This window comes from Procambarus clarkii, chromosome 52 (genome assembly GCF_040958095.1).
Source record: "Procambarus clarkii isolate CNS0578487 chromosome 52, FALCON_Pclarkii_2.0, whole genome shotgun sequence".
NCBI lineage: Eukaryota > Metazoa > Arthropoda > Malacostraca > Decapoda > Cambaridae > Procambarus > Procambarus clarkii.
The window spans coordinates 8,993,706-9,009,841 of NC_091201.1; the positions used below are offsets into that span (position 1 = coordinate 8,993,706).

Genomic DNA, 16,136 nt, shown 5'->3' on the forward strand with positions numbered 1-16,136 from the left:
CTCTAGTCAAGATCTTCAAAGAACATCAAGAGTTGTTCAGAGATGATCCCCAAGAGTGTAATGTTACCCAGCACGACATCCAACTGCTCCCTGACACCCGGCCGATTCGTCAACCCTTCTACCGAATCAGCCCGAGCAAGAAGGAAGTCATGCGTGCTGAGGTGCAGTACCTCTTGGATCATGGACTGGCTACACCTTATGAGTCCCCCTGGGCCTCACCCTGTATCTTGGTGCCAAAACCCCAAGGTAAGATATGAACGCCTTCCTTTCGGACTATGTAATGCCCCGGCCACCTTTCAGAGAGCTGTCAACCGCGTCATCCAGGGCTTGGATAACACCTACGCCTATTTGGATGATATCGTCGTAGCATCCAACACCTGGAGCGAACATCTGCTCCAGCTGCAACGACTATTCGCCAAGCTCCTGACAGCCGGCCTCACCATCAACCTCGGCAAGTCCACCTTCGCCAAAGGTAAAGTGCGTTATCTGGGTCATGTAATTGGGAGTGGCAGCCTAGCTCCGTTAGACACACACACTCAAGCCATCCAGCATTAGCCACAGCCTACCACCAGGAAGCAGCTCCTGCGCTTCCTTGGTCTTGCCTCCTACTACCGTAGGTTTGTGAGAAATTTTAGTACAGTAGCCACACCATTAATCATTTTAACCAGTCCCAAGCAACGGTATAATTGGACCATGCAGCAAACCGTTGTTTTCGAACAACTCAAATTCCTCCTCTGTTCTAATCCCATTCTCGCCTCGCCAGATATCACCATGCCTTTCGTCCTTCATGTCGACGCCAGTGGTACCGGCATCGGTACCACTGATGGTACCGCGAGGAGGTTCTATCTGTCAGCTACTACAGCTACAAGTTGAAACCCCACCAGAGGAACTACAGCACTATAGAAAAGGAGCTACTCTCCATCGTCCTGAACCTCCAGCACTTTGCTCCATACCTACAAGGTGCCAGGTCTACCACCATCTTCTCAGACCACAATCCTCTCCGCTTCTTACATCAAGCCCAATTCCATAACCAGCGTCTTCTACGATGGGCTTTATATCTGCAGGATTTCAACCTGGAGATCCGCTATATCAAGGGTTCTGACAACATCATAGCCGACGCCCTCTCCAGAGTCTATGAAGTAGAAGCAACTCCAACTATCACTCCACCACATGAAGACGAAACTTCTTCCACAACCGCAGGTTTCGGGGGAGAGTTGTGACGATAATCTCTTTCAAGAGAGATTGAGCCTGCTCTTCCCTACATCATTACGTCGTAAAATGCAAGATACTATAGAGAAGATACGTCCACCAGTATCGCCAAACGTTTTGCTCAGGAAGCAAATCGTACCCTACACACACTGACACCTGGCCACAGCCCGCTGTAACCAGCAAATTGCTCATCCTCTGCCTGCCTGTTGCTGATTGGCTGGTGTCTCGTCGCACCTGCACTCACCACCACCACCACCGCGAGTCGACGTCTGGGCAGCAGCACGCCAGACTCGTCAGAATATCTTTGTGCTCCTTGAAGTTGACATCTCTCGCTGGTAGACTAAGCCTTGGCTTTCGTGTACTAAGGGAGGTGGCAGCTTGAAGCCAGTATTCCAGCACCCATTACATATTTTATTTTGCTATCACTGTAACTTACTTGTCTTAGCGTAACTTTTCATTTGCCAGTGATTATTCATGTTATTTTGTTTGTTGACTTGTCCTGCATTTTATGAGATTGCCTTTATTCATGTCTTGTTTTCTAGAGTAATTAAAATTTCATTGTTTATATACTTGTGTTTTGTGTGTCTTCCCATTACCTTACCACAGACGAAAGGACAAACTTTTCTCTTTTTTTTTGTGATGTGACGAGGCCCTGCCCCCAGCTTTTGAAACAGCCGAACACCAACGCTTTACCGTCACTATATATATATATATATATATATATATATATATATATATATATATATATATATATATATATATATATATATATATATATATATATATATATATATATATATATATATATATTAATAAATACGTAATTAAAAATGTGACAGTGTCAGACCACGGAGGAAAATTGAAACAGGAATTTCCTTAAGTACTTTCGTATATTAATACATCTTCAGAAGGACTCCTTCTGGAGTCCATCTGAGGATGATGATATATATATATATATATATATATATATATATATATATATATATATATATATATATATATATATATATATATATATATATATATATATATATATATATCATCATCCTCAGACGGACTCCAGAAGGAGTCCTTCTGAAGATGTATTAATATACGAAAGTACTTAAGGAAATTCCTGTTTCAATTTTCCTCCGTGGTCTGACACTGTCACATTTTTAATTACGTATTTATTTTCGTGATATACATACACACACACACACACACACACACACACACACACACACACACACACACACACACACACACACACACACACACACACACACACACACACACACACACACACACACACACACACACACATATATATATATATATATATATATAATGTATATGTATATATATATATATGTATTATGTATTATATATATATATATATATATATATATATATATATATATATATATATATATATATATATATATATATATATTTGTGAACAAGCTTGAATGGTCCCCCAAGTCAATATGCAACTGAAGACACCACACCCCATATGGATTTGAACCCAGACAGCCAGGAACACTGTGCACATGGCGTACCCGGTTCCTTAACCACTCGACCAACCGTGATTTTACAAAAGTCATTGGAAGCCGAGGCTATATCCCCAGCGACCCGACATCACTTGGTGGTAAGCTACTCTCTATGGAAAGTATATAAAGTTGGTTGAATTCAGGGATGTTGGGTAAAGGGTATTGAGTTTGTTCTAGTGTTAAATTGGGAATTTTGGGAATTTATGGGTGAAAATGTAGGAGAGGGAGAGGAGTGATAGGGTTAGGGGAAGAATGGAACAGTTCGGTGTGGGGTTAATGTACAGGGAGAGTGAGTGGGCAGTGATGAAGGGTGTGGAAGGTGATGATTTATGCTATTGCTGGGACACCCTCTGGACACCGAGGTGGATGACGTGTTTTCCCACCTACCTCTGCATATCTGTCTTTCCTGATATTTTCGGCAGCTGTAGAAAAGAGGAAGAAGCACAAATGCATCTTTATAACTTTTGTTACCTTTTTTTTTGTTTCTTTCTCAAGATTTTCTCGTTTTCTTGCCCATTTGGGAATATTATCTTTAAAAGTAGATTGTTTTTCCTCACTTTTCCGGTCTAGCCTGAAAACATTCCCTTTGTGTGTGTGTTTCATTGTGAGTGATTACCTTGGAGCAGACTTTGCAACAGCCGCAAGAATCAAGGATCAGATGGTCTGGGCAGTACAGTGAGACATTCACACAGCTGCTGAGGACACATGCACCACAGTCGTCATCGTCTTCTGCACTTTTTGGCCACGAATCGCTGCAAGTGGAGTAGACGGGTTACTAGTATTGCTGGTACACGACACTTTAGGTGGGGTGGACAAGGTAACTAGTATTGCTGGTACACGGCACTTTAGGTGGGGTGGAAAAGATAACTAGTATTGTAGTTCACGGCACTTTAGGTGGGGTGGACAAGATAATTAGTACTGCTGGTTCACGGCACTTTAGGTGGGGTGGACAAGGTAACTAGTACTGCTGGTACACGGCACTTTAGGTGGGGTGGACAAGGTAACTAGTATTGCTGGTACACGGCACTTTAGGTGGGGTGGAAAAGATAACTAGTATTGTAGTTCACGGCACTTTAGGTGGGGTGGAAAAGATAACTAGTATTGCAGTACACGGAACTTTAGGTGGGGTGGACAAGGTAACTAGTATTGCTGGTACACGGCACTTTAGGTGGGGTGGACAAGGTAACTAGTATTGATGGTACAGGTCACTTTAAGTGGGGTGGACAGGTAACTATAATTGTTAACATCATTGCATCATTAATAATATTTTAATTATTATTGAGATCATTACTAAGTTATATATTGTTGCTTTCCTAATACATTATAAGGAATAATATATTATACCTTATAATTAACTTTGTAAGGGAGAAGCAGTAAACATTTCAAAATGCAAATGTTGTGAAATATTAAACACATTGTAAATGTAAACAAGCTGATGAAATACAGACTATATCTACAGTTATATAAGGTAAATAAAGTAATTATTAGGAGAAAGCACTAAGCTATTACGACTATATAGCACTTGGAAGGGTTGAGGATAAGGTTTTAGGATAGGACGGAGGGAACAAATGGTGTCCAACCACTTTTCACGGTCGGGGATTGAACGTCGACTTGCGAGAATCGAGACCATCGCTCTACCGTACAATGCAACTGGTTGGCCCACATATAAAGAAAATACAAATTTTAAATTGGATTTCTTAAATAATAATTTCTTAAAATTTCTTAATAACATTTAACAGTAAATATAGAGGATTTGTCTCTGTGATTGCTTTAATGTCTGGATCGTGTTGCATGTGCTGAAAATTCCCAGGTATCAAATTTACATATTTCAATCTTTTAAAATATTGCCAGTCACAACAACTTTATGTAAATTACTTTTAGACCACATCCTCAGCTCATAGAATTACCTTACGTGTTAAAGAATATCTTGGCTTATGATTGGACCAGAGAAGAAAGGTGACATGACTGGATGATTCATAACTATGACCTCCAACAGGGTGTAATATCTGTCTAACAAGTCGGATTACATAGTTCAGAAACTAAGACGTGTCGTAGTTTTCTTCATTCTCATTCCTGAATTGAGAATGAAGAACACAAATTTTGTTTAAAAAATATTGTGCTTAATTTAATACAGATAATTTCAGAATGTTTAATTTTATTTCGCTTGTTTATTCATAAACTTCTTAGTGTATAAATGAATATTATATGTAAAATAAACAAGTCAAATATTATTACACCGTATCTGCATTTATAATATTTTAGTTTATCAAACCTTGTGTTACAGATCCTAGCTTTCCATCTAGTATCACGAATACTGTGGTAATAGTCCTGGAATGGCTATTGGCAGCCACCCTACTTTCCTACGCATACATTAGTATATTTTTGGAACCGTCACTCTCACAGACTTGTAATAGTGAATAATACTGAAAGTACTAGAGCATTTATTCCTACACGAATCTTCACAATATTTATAATGGCAAGGAAGTTGACATATTACCTCTACGACGTTCAGTTTCACAATAAGTCTGATGCGTGGCCCTACAGGATGCGTGGCCCTACAGGATGCGTGGTGCTAAAGGATGCATGGCGCTAAAGGATGCGTGGCGCTAAAGGATGCGTGGCGCTAAAGGATGCATGGCGCTAAAGGATGCGTGGTGCTAAAGGACGCGTGGCGCTAAAGGATGCATGGCGCTAAAGGATGCGTGGCGCTAAAGGATGCATGGCGCTAAAGGATGCGTGGCGCTAAAGGATGCATGGCGCTAAAGGATGTGTGGTGCTAAAGGACGCGTGGCGCTAAAGGATGCGTGGCGCTAAAGGATGCGTGGCGCTAAAGGATGCGTGGTGCTAAAGGACGCGTGGCGCTAAAGGACGCGTGGCGCTAAAGGATGCGTGGCGCTAAAGGATGCATGGCGCTAAAGGATGCGTGGCGCTAAAGGATGCATGGCGCTAAAGGATGCATGGTGCTAAAGGATGCGTGGTGCTAAAGGATGCGTGGTGCTAAAGGATGCGTGGCGCTAAAGGATGCGTGGTGCTAAAGGACGCGTGGCGCTAAAGGATGCGTGGTGCTAAAGGATGCATGGCGCTAAAGGATGTGTGGTGCTAAAGGATGCGTGGCGCTAAAGGATGTGTGGTGCTAAAGGGCGCGTGGCGCTAAAGGATGCGTGGTGCTAAAGGATGCGTGGCGCTAAAGGATGCGTGGCGCTAAAGGATGCGTGGCGCTAAAGGATGCGTGGCGCTAAACGATGCGTGGTGCTAAAGGATGCATGGCGCTAAAGGATGCGTGGCGCTAAAGGATGCGTGGTGCTAAAGGATGCGTGGTGCTAAAGGATGCGTGGTGCTAAAGGACACGTGGCACTAAAAGACGCATGGCACTAAAGCTTCCTTTAACATCGTCGGAGGTGAAGAAACTACACAATTAGAAGCCACAACATCAATTATGGCAAGAAACCTTCCAGGAAGTACTTCTACTGCAGCATTAAACATAAGGAAGTTTTATTACCAGAGTCTTTGAAATAAGAAAAGTGTTTAACATTAAAATGCGTCAGTAATAATTTGTCATGTGAAATAGAGTCCCATCATAGAAAGTAGACTTTCCGCTTTCAACAGGACTACTTTGTTAAGAGAGGCAGTCAAGCGGACACCCATGTACATGTCCACCTAGCGACTTCCCCTTTCAACGGGCGAGGAATAATAGCGGGAGGCAGTGGCAGATAGCCCTATACAGCTGCTTAGGCTTAAGCTAAAGGCCCAAATTCTTGTGGGCCTGCCAGAATTTGGTGAAAAAATAAAATTCATGTTCTAAATATCATCATTGTATTCTTTAACTTCAGGAAGTTCTTTAATCGTTTTGAAGCAGAAAATGATCTTTCCCCGCTGCTGCTGTTGGATACCAGCAGACATTGAGACAGTCGCAGAGAAATATATATATTTGGGAAGACTGAAGAGGGAGTTTGACACAATTTGCTCGAACATATGCAGTTCAAAACTGAATTCAGCCTCAGCAATAGTTGCTGTTATATTTAGCTTCAAATACTTTTTGAACTGAATAAATTCATCCCCAAGGCTGGGTTCCAGATCCTTGGCATAGCAAGAAATTAACTGATGTTGCAATTCCTAATTCTTGAATTGCATGTGATATGGCCATACTTCGTGTTCAGTTGTGAGTTTGCATCTACCCATTTACTCAAAGCACTAGAGAGCTGATCAATGACAAATAGAAAAATAGTGACATGAAATGGTTCACGTGAAGAGCCTAACAGCTCAGTTTCCTGTTCTGGTCCATCATGAAACTTCACTTTCACACTGTGTTGATGTTTTCAGGTCGTTCCTTCCTTGTAGGCTCGTGTGCCACCCTCGACACGCCAGTCTTTTCAAACTCGTCTAACATCTACGTTATGCAAAAAAGATCCAGCGCTGAACTTTGCTACCTCGTGCTTGCTCGGTCGAAGCGTTTTAGTAGCGATGATTAGACACTCAATAGAATACCTGTTAAAAAAAACTTCCCAGCAAGAGCTTTAGCTTCATGTATGCATCAGCAGCGTGCATACTATTTTTACTATACAAATTGCTTTATAATGGTTACTTAATAATTTTCAAGAGGCCTGCCCAGAATCCAAGCCTTAAACCTGTCATGGTCATCTTAATCAGCCTCTGGTGGGAGTGGGAGGGTAACCATTAGGGAGGGAAACAGTAGCAAGTTAGGAAACGGGAGAGTAACCAGTATATTTCTTGTATATTATTCTCACCTGAGAACGTAGACGGCGAGGCAGAGGGCGAGGAGAGCGCGCATCAACATGCTGGTGTGGTGGCGGTGTTTGTGTGGTAGAAACTTCACGTCTTCTCTCTGACCTTAACACTGCCCAGTGATCACCGCCTCACCCTCACTCTGGTTTTATACCCGGATGGGGTTGCTGGTCGCGAATATATAAACGTAATACATTCAAAACTGGAATAGAAAAACTGGATGATAAGCAACACAAGATAAGAGCTACATGATGATTGAACAATAGAGATTGAACAATAATCTTGTAAAATATGCAAAACATTTACACGCAAGAGAAACTAAAGATATATTTCCGTCTGCTTATTATATGAGGCAATTCCGAAGAAAGCGTTGTGGTGGAGGGAGAGGGGGGGGGGGAAGGGAGAGACATGACTTATCAGAGTGGTTTATGTTTTTCACCTAATTATCCTCCAAAATTAACATCTTAAAGCCATTCCTCAGTGTGGCTCAGTAGTCGTGCCTCCTGATCCAGCCTAACACAAGCGCCCCTCCCCCCCTTCTCTATATCCAGTTCCAACGTCACCATCAGCTCATTTTTGAAGCTTGCTGCCTCATAATCTGTAGTCCAGGTACACACACCTGCCAGTGTTGGTCTCATCTGTAGACCAGGTACACACACCTGCCAGTGTTGGTCTCATCTGTAGACCAGGTACACACACCTGCCAGTGTTGGTCTCATCTGTAGACCAGGTACACCCACCTGCCAGTGTTGGTCTCATCTGTATACCAGGTACACCCACCTGCCAGTGTTGGTCTCATCTGTAGACCAGGTACACCCACCTGCCAGTGTTGATCTATTCTGTATACTAGGTACACCCACCACACAGTATATAAAGTTGATTGAATTCACAGAGATGTTGGGTAAAGGGTATTGAGTTTGTTCTAGTGTTAAATTGGGAATTTATGGATGAAAATGTAGGATAGGGAGAGGAGTGAGAGGGTTAGGGGAAGAATGGAACAGTTCGGTGTGTGGTTAATGTACAGGGAGAGTGAGTGGGCAGTGATGAAGGGTGTGGAAGGTGATGATTTATGCTATTGCTGGGACACCCTCTGGACACCGAGGTGGATGACGTGTTTTCCCACCTACCTATGCATATCTGTCTTTCCTGATATTTTCGACAGCTGTAGAAAAGAGGAAGAAGCACAAATGCATCTTTATAACTTTTGTTAACTTTTGTTTTGTTTCATTCTCAAGATTTTCTCGTTTTCTTGACCATTTGGGAATATTATCTTTAAAAGTAGATTGTTTTTCCTCACTTTTCCGGTCTAGCCTGAAAACATTCCCTTTGTGTGTGCGTTTCATTGTGAGTGATTACCTTGGAGCAGACTTTGCAACAGCCGCAAGAATCAAGGATCAGGTGGTCTGGGCAGTACCGTGAGACATCCACACAACTGCTGAGGACACATGCACCGCAGTCGTCATCGTCTTCTGCACTTTTTGGCCACGAATCGCTGCAAGTGGAGTAGACGGGTTACTAATATTGCTGGTACACGGCACTTTAGGTGGGGTGGACAAGGTAGCTATTATTGCAGTACACGGCACTTTAGGTGGGGGTGGACAAGGTAACTAGTATTGCTGGTACACGGCACTTTAGGTGGTCTAAAGTGGTCTGCTAATGACATAGATTATGTCACCAGCATGTTTGGTTTGTAACCTAAACCTAAAATTAGGTTAGGAGGCGGTCGGCCGAGCGGACAGCACGCTGGACTTGTGATCCTGTGGTCCCGGGTTCGATCCCGAGCGCCGACGAGAAACAATGGGCAGAGTTTCTTTCACCCTATGCCCCTGTTACCTAGCAGTAAAAAAGGTACCTGGGTGTTAGTCACCTCTCACGGGCTGCTTCCTGGGGGTGGAGGCCTGGTCGAGGACCGGGCCGTGGGGACACTAAAGCCACGAAATCATCTCAAGATAACCCAACAAAACCTAATCCAACCTAACAAAACCAAACCTAACATAAAAAATCTAAGAAAACCTAACCTACCCAAAGCCATCCAAACGTAACCTAACTCAACCTAACCTAACCTTACTTAGCTTAACCTGACTTAAGCAAACTTAATGTGACCTGACCTAAACAAATCTAACCTAACTCAGCCAAACCTAATGAAACCTAACCTATCCTGGCCTAACAAAACCTACCATACCCAAGCTAGCTTAAGTTAACCTAAACTAACCTAGCCAAATCTAATCTAACTGTACCTAACCTGAACTTAACTAAACCTAACCAAACTTATTATAACCTAACCTAACCTAACAATACCTGACCTAACCTAGCTTAACAAAACCGAACCAAGCCTAACCCACCCCAACATAACCTAGCCTAACCCAACAACCAAACCTAACCTTACCAAACTGACTATAAACATTTCCTAGTAAATACACACATCCAAGCCCTAAATGCGTACACATGTATTTAATACTTTGGCATGTATACCAACTATTTGGAAGTATGTATTTACTACTTGGACGTGTACATACTTGGGTGCATGTACCTTGAGACGATTTGATTTCGGGGCTCAGCGTCCCCGCGGCCCGGTCCTCGACCAGGCCACCTCGTTGCTGGTCTAGTCAACCAGGTGGTTGGATGCAGCTGCTCGCAGCCTGATGTATGAATCACAGTCTGGTTGATCAGGTATCCTTTGGAGGTGTTTATATAGTTCTTTCTTGAACACTGTGCAGGGTCGGCCAGTTATGCCCCTTATGTATAGCGGAAGCGTGTTGAACAGTCTCGGGCCTCTGATGTTGATAGAGTTCTCTCTCAGAATACTTGTTGCACCTCTGCTTTTCAACGGGGGTATTCTGCACATCCTGCCATGCCTTCTGGTCTCATATGATGTTATTTCTGTGTGTAGGTTTGGGACCACCCCTCAACTATTTTCTACGTGTAAATTATTATGTATCTCTCCCGCCTGCGCTCAAAAGAATATTGACTTAAGTGTTTTAGTCGACTCCAATTGTTTAAATGTTTTACTGAGTGGATTCTAGCAATAAAGGTTCCCTGCACGCTCTCCAAGTCAGCAATTTCTCTAACTTTGAAAGGGGGCTGTCATTGTGCAACCGTATTCCACTCTAGAGAGCACTAGCGTCTTCAAGATATCATCAATGGTATAGCGTCTCTAGTGTGAAAGATTCATATTATCCATCCTGTCATTTTCCTTGCAGGTGTAATGGCTACTTTATTGTGTTCTTTAAAGGTAAGGTCTTCCGACATGAGTATACCCATATCCTTTACAACGCTTTTTCGTTCTATGTTATGACATGACTGCGTTTTGTAAGTGTTTTCCGTTTTAATATTTTCATTTTTTCCGTAGCGCAGGAGTTAGAACTTATCTTCATTAAATACCATATTATTTTCTGTAGCCCACTGAAAGACCTGATTTACAACTGTTTGAAGGTTTGCCATGTCCTCTATGCTGTCTACTCTCATAAAAGTCCTAGTGTCATCTGCAAAGGATGATACGGTACTATAGATTGTGTCCTTGTCTATGTCCAATATGAGGATGAGATAAAGTACTGGAGCAAGCGCAGTATCCTGGGGGACTGAGCTCTTTACAGTAAATGGTCCTAATTTTATTTCGTTGACTATTTCCCATTGGGTTCTGTTAGTCAGGAAATTGAAGATCCATCTGCCTATTTTTCCGGTAATTCCTTTTGAACGCATTTTGTGTGCAATAACACCATGGTCACATTTGTCAAAGGTTTTTCGAAATCTGTGTGAATGACATCAGCGTTTTACTTGTCTTCCTTGGCATCTAAGGACGTGCCATAGTGGTCCAGCAACTGTGAACTTCTGAAACCATATTGTTCAGGGTTATGAAGATATTATGATTCCATGCATTTTGTGATCTTACTTCAATGCACTCTTTCAAAGATTTTTATGATGTGTGATGTTAATGCTATCGGTCTGTAATTTTTGCCTCCACCTTATTTCCTCCTTTATGGAGTGGTGCTATCTCTGCTGTTAAAAGTACGTAAAGTGCGTACTAAGGTGTAAGTGAATGCGATATTGATTTCGAGGGAAATCATGCTTTTATTGCACATTTCGACGTTTCAGCCGGAATGAAGTTGTTTTCCGTGTATATCTTCATTCGGGAAAATTAACAGAAAATCAGGAACTTTGCAGTGAATTCTAATGAAAACACACTGATTTTTATCATTTGTATTGGAAACAACATTTTCATGTGCACTTTAATGATCTAAATAACATGATATCTCATTTTATGATTGGAATTAAAAACATCGTATTTCATAATATATTAAAGTTTTTTTCACGTTCCTCACTGTTTGTGATTTCAAGTAAAAATCAAGTAAATAAAAAATGTGATTTTAGTGTGTTTTAGTGATTTCAATGAAAAAACTTGCATAGGCATATTGTCTATGGCTTCTTCAAAAACCCAGTGAGGATAGGGGTGACATCTGATATATGATTTGATGTTGTATCATGTACATGAAAAATTTATTTGGGTTATCAATCTTCAGTGTGTTTAGTGGCTCGCTGAAAACAGTTTCGTACTAATTCCTCAGTATTTTGTTCATTTCTTTGTTGTCATCTGTGAAAGTTCATCTCCCTTTCGCAGGGGACCGATACTAGATGTATTTTTTTCTTATTTTTCACAGGAAAAACCAAAATTCGGATTTTCCTCTATTTCACTGATAGCCTTTTGCTCTATTTTACTTTCCTGGATTTTGTGTGATTCTTGTAGCTTTAGTTCAATCGTTTCTCTTTCTCTACCTTCGTCGTTCTTGAGATAGGGTGTGACTCTCAAGTTACTCCGCAATTTGTTTTCTTCACCAATAGAGAGAACTCCGTTCCCGTTCCAATCTGCATATCTTCCTCTTGTTTCTTATGGGAATGCGGGTTGAGCCTATTTCTAGTGCTACTGAGCTTATTTTTTCCTGGCACAGGTTCAGGTTTGCATTTTCTAGTTGTTCTTCCCAGCTTATTTCTGTAAAGTCTGGGTTTATTTGATCCCAGTTAATCTGTTTATTATTGAAATTGAATTTGCCGAATTCTCCTCTGTGTGGCTGGTTTTGTTTTTTCGGGACTGGTTTTGCAGGTCTACTCCCCCATGCTTGTCAGAATGTCAATTACGTTGCGATCTGAGTAACAGGTATTTGTAATTATTATGTTTCTGATCAATTCATCACTATTAGTGAAAATGAGGTCCAGTATGTTATCTTTTCTAGATGGTTCTACTATTTGCTGATTTAAGGCAAATCTGTCGCACATCCGTTGCAGGTCATTTGCATCTGACATTTCTTTTAGGCTACTTCCCAGTATTTTATCGGACACATATGTATTAGCTAAATTCTTCCATTTCCGGTTCCGTAGGATGAAGTCCCCAAGCAGGATGATGTTTGGGGCTGGATTTGTGAGGTTTTCTAAGCAGTGCTCTATTTTCATTGGATGGTCTTTAAACTGCTGAGGATTTGCCTCCGGTGACTTATATACAAGGACAATAACTACATTAGGATCTATATTTTGATTATCAGCACTTCCACCATATCGTCTGTGGTGTTTAGCAGGTCAGTGCAGATGAGTGTGTCTTTGATGTACAAACTGACCCCCACCCTGTAGCCTGTGTTTCCTGTCACATCTGAAAAGATTGTACTCTGAAATCCATATTTCATTATCATGGTAGCCCTTTGTGTGGGTTTCCCTTAAGGCTGCAAACACTGCATTTGTCTTATGTAGGAGGCCAGCTATTAAATGAACTTAGTTAGATCTGCATGTTTTTATATCCTGAATGTTGGCAAATAAAAATGATGTTATCGTGTTTGTGGAAGTGCTGGATGCTTTACTTGGTGTCAATATCCGAGGCTCTAGTAGGGAGGCTATTGTGTTTGTGTCCACTCTAGCATTTGACCGAGTTGGTGATAGAGACTGGATATTTTTAGCCAGTCTTCTCCTCTTCCTCTTGCTAAAAAAATCATCCTGGTAAATAGAGTTGCTGTTTTCATAATGGCAGTCTGTTGGTTTTATTCGCCTGGCACCTCGAATATGAAAAGCTGGACAAACTGGGTTGAAAAATGCTTTCTTATTTAAAGATTTCTTGTAAAGTTCTAGGTTAAAAAAAAAATCACAGTTTTTGGAACATTTACCTGTACTAAAAGCGTTTCTGCACTTTTTAGGATGATCGTATTTATATTTTTCCATTTGTTATTTCCGATATGTTCATCGGGAAGATATCCGATGATGTTTAAGATGCTTACAGATACCCCATTCATAATATCAACCGGTTTCGAGTCGTTTTGATTGTGTCTCTTTGCCCGACCCTGGCGCCGAGACCAGGCCCGGCTCTGGCGCCGAGATCGCGCCCGGCTCTGGTGCCAAGTCTGATTCTACCTGGGTGTCATGGACAATTTGTTTGAAAACATTTGAAATTTCAATGCAGGCATTTAGAAGTGATTCTCTGCTCGCGGGAGTTTTATCCAGAATTGCAATCATCTTCAAGAAAGTAATATTATCTTACTGTTAACTTACTTTTTACTTAAGTTAAGAGCATTTTAACTTACACAAATCAAAGATGCAAAATAATTTTTACTGTTGCTTACTTACAACTTTATTTATACCACAAAAAATTCTCCTGCATCTTTTAAATTGCAATGTCTTCCAATATATCCTCAAAATTAATCTGACACTCGCTTTTCTCACAAGTGACACTTTGCAAGTACTATCATACTGAACACGTACTAAACCTAGCTGGTCCTCCCTGGACCATGTGGCACTTGCCAGATTACAATTTTCTTGTATTCCCAAAAATAAAATATATTATTAACAGTTTCAATAATATAGTTGTATTAAAATTGTTTTCGTTTATAGCGATGTCACCTTTTTATGGGCCCTGGTTCAGCCGCAACATTGCACCAAGTCCACTGTAAATGCGGCACTGGAAAATAACTCTGCTGGTGCCCCACTTTACTGGAGTTCCTACGCCAGTGCTTATTTTGCTTAACGGTTAATTCAGGGCTAAGACATACTTATTTAATGCTTGGATATGTGTATTTTACTTATACCACATGTGTATTTACTGCATGGATGTGTGTATTTACTACTTGGGCATATGTGTTTACTTCTTATACGTGTGTATTTAATCCTTTAACGTGTGTGTTTGTTATATGTGCGTGTGTATTTGCTGCTTGAACGTGTGTATTTAGTGCTTGGACGTGTATACTTTCTACAACTTGGGCGTGCTTATTTACTTCCGTTTCTTATCATAGCGTGTGTGTGTGTGGCTTCTCATGCCTGATTGTTTCTCCCGTGTTCCGGGGCTCTGTGTTTTGTCTTCGAGCTTCAAGGAAATAGGCAGGTCTGTTTGTTATCGTGAGTTTTATGGTATCGGCCACCGGAAGGTAAGGTCGTCTTGGTGGTTGGTATCACGTTCCAATCAAGATTGTACATTTCGTCGTTTGGAGTTCAATTGTTAGGAAGTGTTACTGAAAATTATATAGGAGTTTGTGTGGTAAATTTCTCTTGACATCACTTGCTGCTCCGTCGTTGGCCTGGGCAGCTCTGTTGGCATGGTGCGTTTTGTAAATTAATATCTTTATCTCTCATTTTTTCCATGGCTGTTATTGAGTATTATGTCAGTGTCTATGTCTCTGTGTACCTTACGACACTGGAAGACAGAAAAGTAAGGGGGGACATGATCACAACCTACAAAATCCTCAGGGGAATCGACCGGGTAAACAAGGATGAACTTTTCAACACTGGAGGGACGCGAACAAGGGGGACACACGTGGAAGCTGAGTACCCAAATGAGCCACAGAGACGTTAGAAAGAACTTTTTCAGTGTCAGAGTAGTTAGTAAATGGAATGCACTAGGAAGTGATGTGGTGGAGGCTGACTCCATACACAGTTTCAAATGTAGATATGATAGAGCCCAGTAGGCTCAGGAATCTGTACACCTGTTGATTGACGGTTGAGAGGCGGGACCAAAGAGCCAGAGCTCAACCCCTGCAAGCACAATTAGGTGAGTACAATTAGGTGAGTATACACACACACACACACACACACACACACACACACACACACAGCCTAAGGCTTTCTAAGCCAGCACATCACAGAACCAACAAGAATGAGAGGAGAAGATGAACCAGCAATGCTTGATTTGATATTTACCCTAAATGAGTGGGATATAAGAGAAGTTAAGATGGAAGCGCCCTTGGGAATGAGTGACCACAGTGTATTGAACTTTGAGTACCTGGTAGAGCTAGGACTTATCTCCCCCAAAAAAGAACTAGGAATCAAAAGGCTGGCATACCGAAAGGGAAATTATGAACAGATGAGAAGTTTCCTAAGTGAAATACCTTGGGACACAGACCACAGAGATAAGTACGTACAGGGTATGATGGACTATGTTACCCAAAAGTGTCAGGAGGCAGTAAACAGGTTCATCCCGGCCCATAGGGAAAAATCCGAGAAGCAACAGAAGAATCCATGGTATAATAGGGCATGTATGGAAGCGAAGAAACTGAACAAAAGGGCGTGGAGGAACTTCCGGAATAACAGAACACCAGAAAGCAGAGAGAGATACCAGAGAACCTGGAATGAGTACGTCAGGGTGAGAAGAGAAGCAGAGAAAAGTTTTGAAAATGATATAGCAAACAAAGCCAAG

The 16,136-nt window shown here is 41.5% G+C and overlaps 1 protein-coding gene across 6 annotated transcripts in view; it reads right to left on the minus strand.

Moving 5' to 3' along the window:
- LOC138352080 (uncharacterized) overlaps positions 1–14,365 on the minus strand; it is a 35,828-nt gene extending 21,463 nt beyond the window's left edge. The window contains exons 1-4 of one of the 6 annotated variants that reach the window (XR_011222699.1): positions 14,078–14,092; positions 8,837–8,972; positions 7,484–7,683; positions 3,355–3,490 (exon numbers count right to left, since the gene is read on the minus strand). Coding sequence is in view for 1 of the 6 variants with exons in the window: in XM_069304300.1 (XP_069160401.1) it covers positions 3,355–3,490; positions 7,484–7,533 (186 nt within the window). In the remaining 5 variants the exon portion in view is untranslated. Of the gene's footprint in view, positions 1–3,354; positions 3,491–7,483; positions 7,684–8,607; positions 8,623–8,836; positions 8,973–14,077; positions 14,093–14,212; positions 14,228–14,350 lie in introns of those variants that run through there. The other 5 variants (XR_011222700.1, XR_011222701.1, XR_011222702.1 and 2 more) reach the window with 5 other exon arrangements.
- Between the last annotated feature and the right edge of the window lie 1,771 nt (positions 14,366–16,136).